This window comes from Seriola lalandi, unplaced genomic scaffold (assembly GCF_002814215.2).
Source record: "Seriola lalandi dorsalis isolate HSWRI2012SDOR001 ecotype SW California unplaced genomic scaffold, Sedor1 jcf7180002054978, whole genome shotgun sequence".
In the NCBI taxonomy this organism is placed as follows: Eukaryota; Metazoa; Chordata; class Actinopteri; order Carangiformes; family Carangidae; genus Seriola; species Seriola lalandi.
In genome coordinates, this window is record NW_019525528.1 from 119,622 (window position 1) to 120,875 (window position 1,254).

A 1,254-nucleotide genomic window follows, 5' to 3' on the forward strand; every position below is an offset into this window, starting at 1 on the left:
GCAAAGAAAACCATCAGTGTGTTTATGATGATCTACATTTATCAGTCATGAGATGATTTTTATTTTTATTTAACGGTTCCACATGAATCATCATCATCGTCTGTCTTTTGTTTCAACAAGGTTCAACTTCATGAGTCTCTTCTTCTGTTTGTCTGTTTGTTTGTTTGTTTGTTTGTCTGTTTGTCTGTTTGTTTGTCTGTTTGTTTGTCTGTCTGTCTGTTTGTCTGTTTGTCTGTTTGTCTGTCTGTCTGTCTGTTTGTCTGTTTGTTTGTCTGTCTGTTTGTCTGTTTGTCTGTTTGTCTGTTTGTTTGTCTGTTTGTCTGTCTGTTTGTCTGTCTGTTTGTCTGTTTGTTTGTCTGTTTGTTTGTCTGTCTGTCTGTTTGTCTGTTTGTTTGTCTGTTTGTCAGCAGGATCACACAGAAAGTCCTGAGGGACAGGTCCTGGGACAACCCAGTAGATCTGGGTCAGATCTGGATCATCTACTAAGAATTAGAACTTTTCTAGGAGGTGTGGTGTGTGTAGTTTGAGGTCTGTGTTGATGCAGTTATGAGATTGAATTAAGATTTTGATGTGGCTGTGTTTGTAGATTAGAGCTGAGTTTGAGGATGAACTTCACATTAGTGACAATGAGGCGAGGACACAGAGACGAGGGACTGAACTAACGACCTGGGACTGATCCAGATCTGACCATGAGAAATGTCATGATTAATCGGAGGTGATTTCCTCTAAATTTTCTGGAAATCCAAACCCGCAGACTGAGCCTGTGTAAATGTCTGAATTATCCTCACCAATCAGCCTCTTCACGCCATTTCTCTGCGCTCTCATTTTAAAGAGCATCCAGAAACTGGCTGAATGAGCGGTCTGTGTCGGGGGGTCGGAGTGGAGAGCGGCGTCCTCGTCCCTCCACGCACAGAGAAGATGATTTTCATGCTGGTTGCAGCTGAACAGTCGTCAGCTTTGTGGCACAGCAGCAGCTGACTGCCTCATGCTGAACTGAAGGTTGATTCAAGTGAAGATGATGATGATGATGATGATGATGAGGAGGAGGAAGAGGAGGAAGATGAGAAGGAGGAGGAAGCTCTGTGACCTCTCTGTTTGCTTCTCCTCAGATTTGGTGAAGGAGAAATGTCAGATCGTCGAAATCATGAGGTGAGTCCAGACCAGAGGAGACAAGAACTAGTCCCCTCCTCTGTCCTCTGTCCTCTCTCCTCTGTCCTCTCTCCTCTGTCCTCTGTCCTCTGTCCTCTCTCCTCT

The 1,254-nt window shown here is 44.2% G+C and overlaps 1 protein-coding gene across 1 annotated transcript in view; it reads left to right on the forward strand.

Annotated features, from left to right (window-relative positions):
- plin6 (perilipin 6) overlaps window positions 1-1,254 on the forward strand; it is an 11,142-nt gene that overhangs the window by 913 nt on the left and 8,975 nt on the right. The window contains exon 2 of the mRNA XM_023396497.1: window positions 1,110-1,149. Coding sequence (XP_023252265.1) covers window positions 1,110-1,149 — 40 coding nt within the window. The remainder of the gene's footprint in view (window positions 1-1,109; window positions 1,150-1,254) is intronic.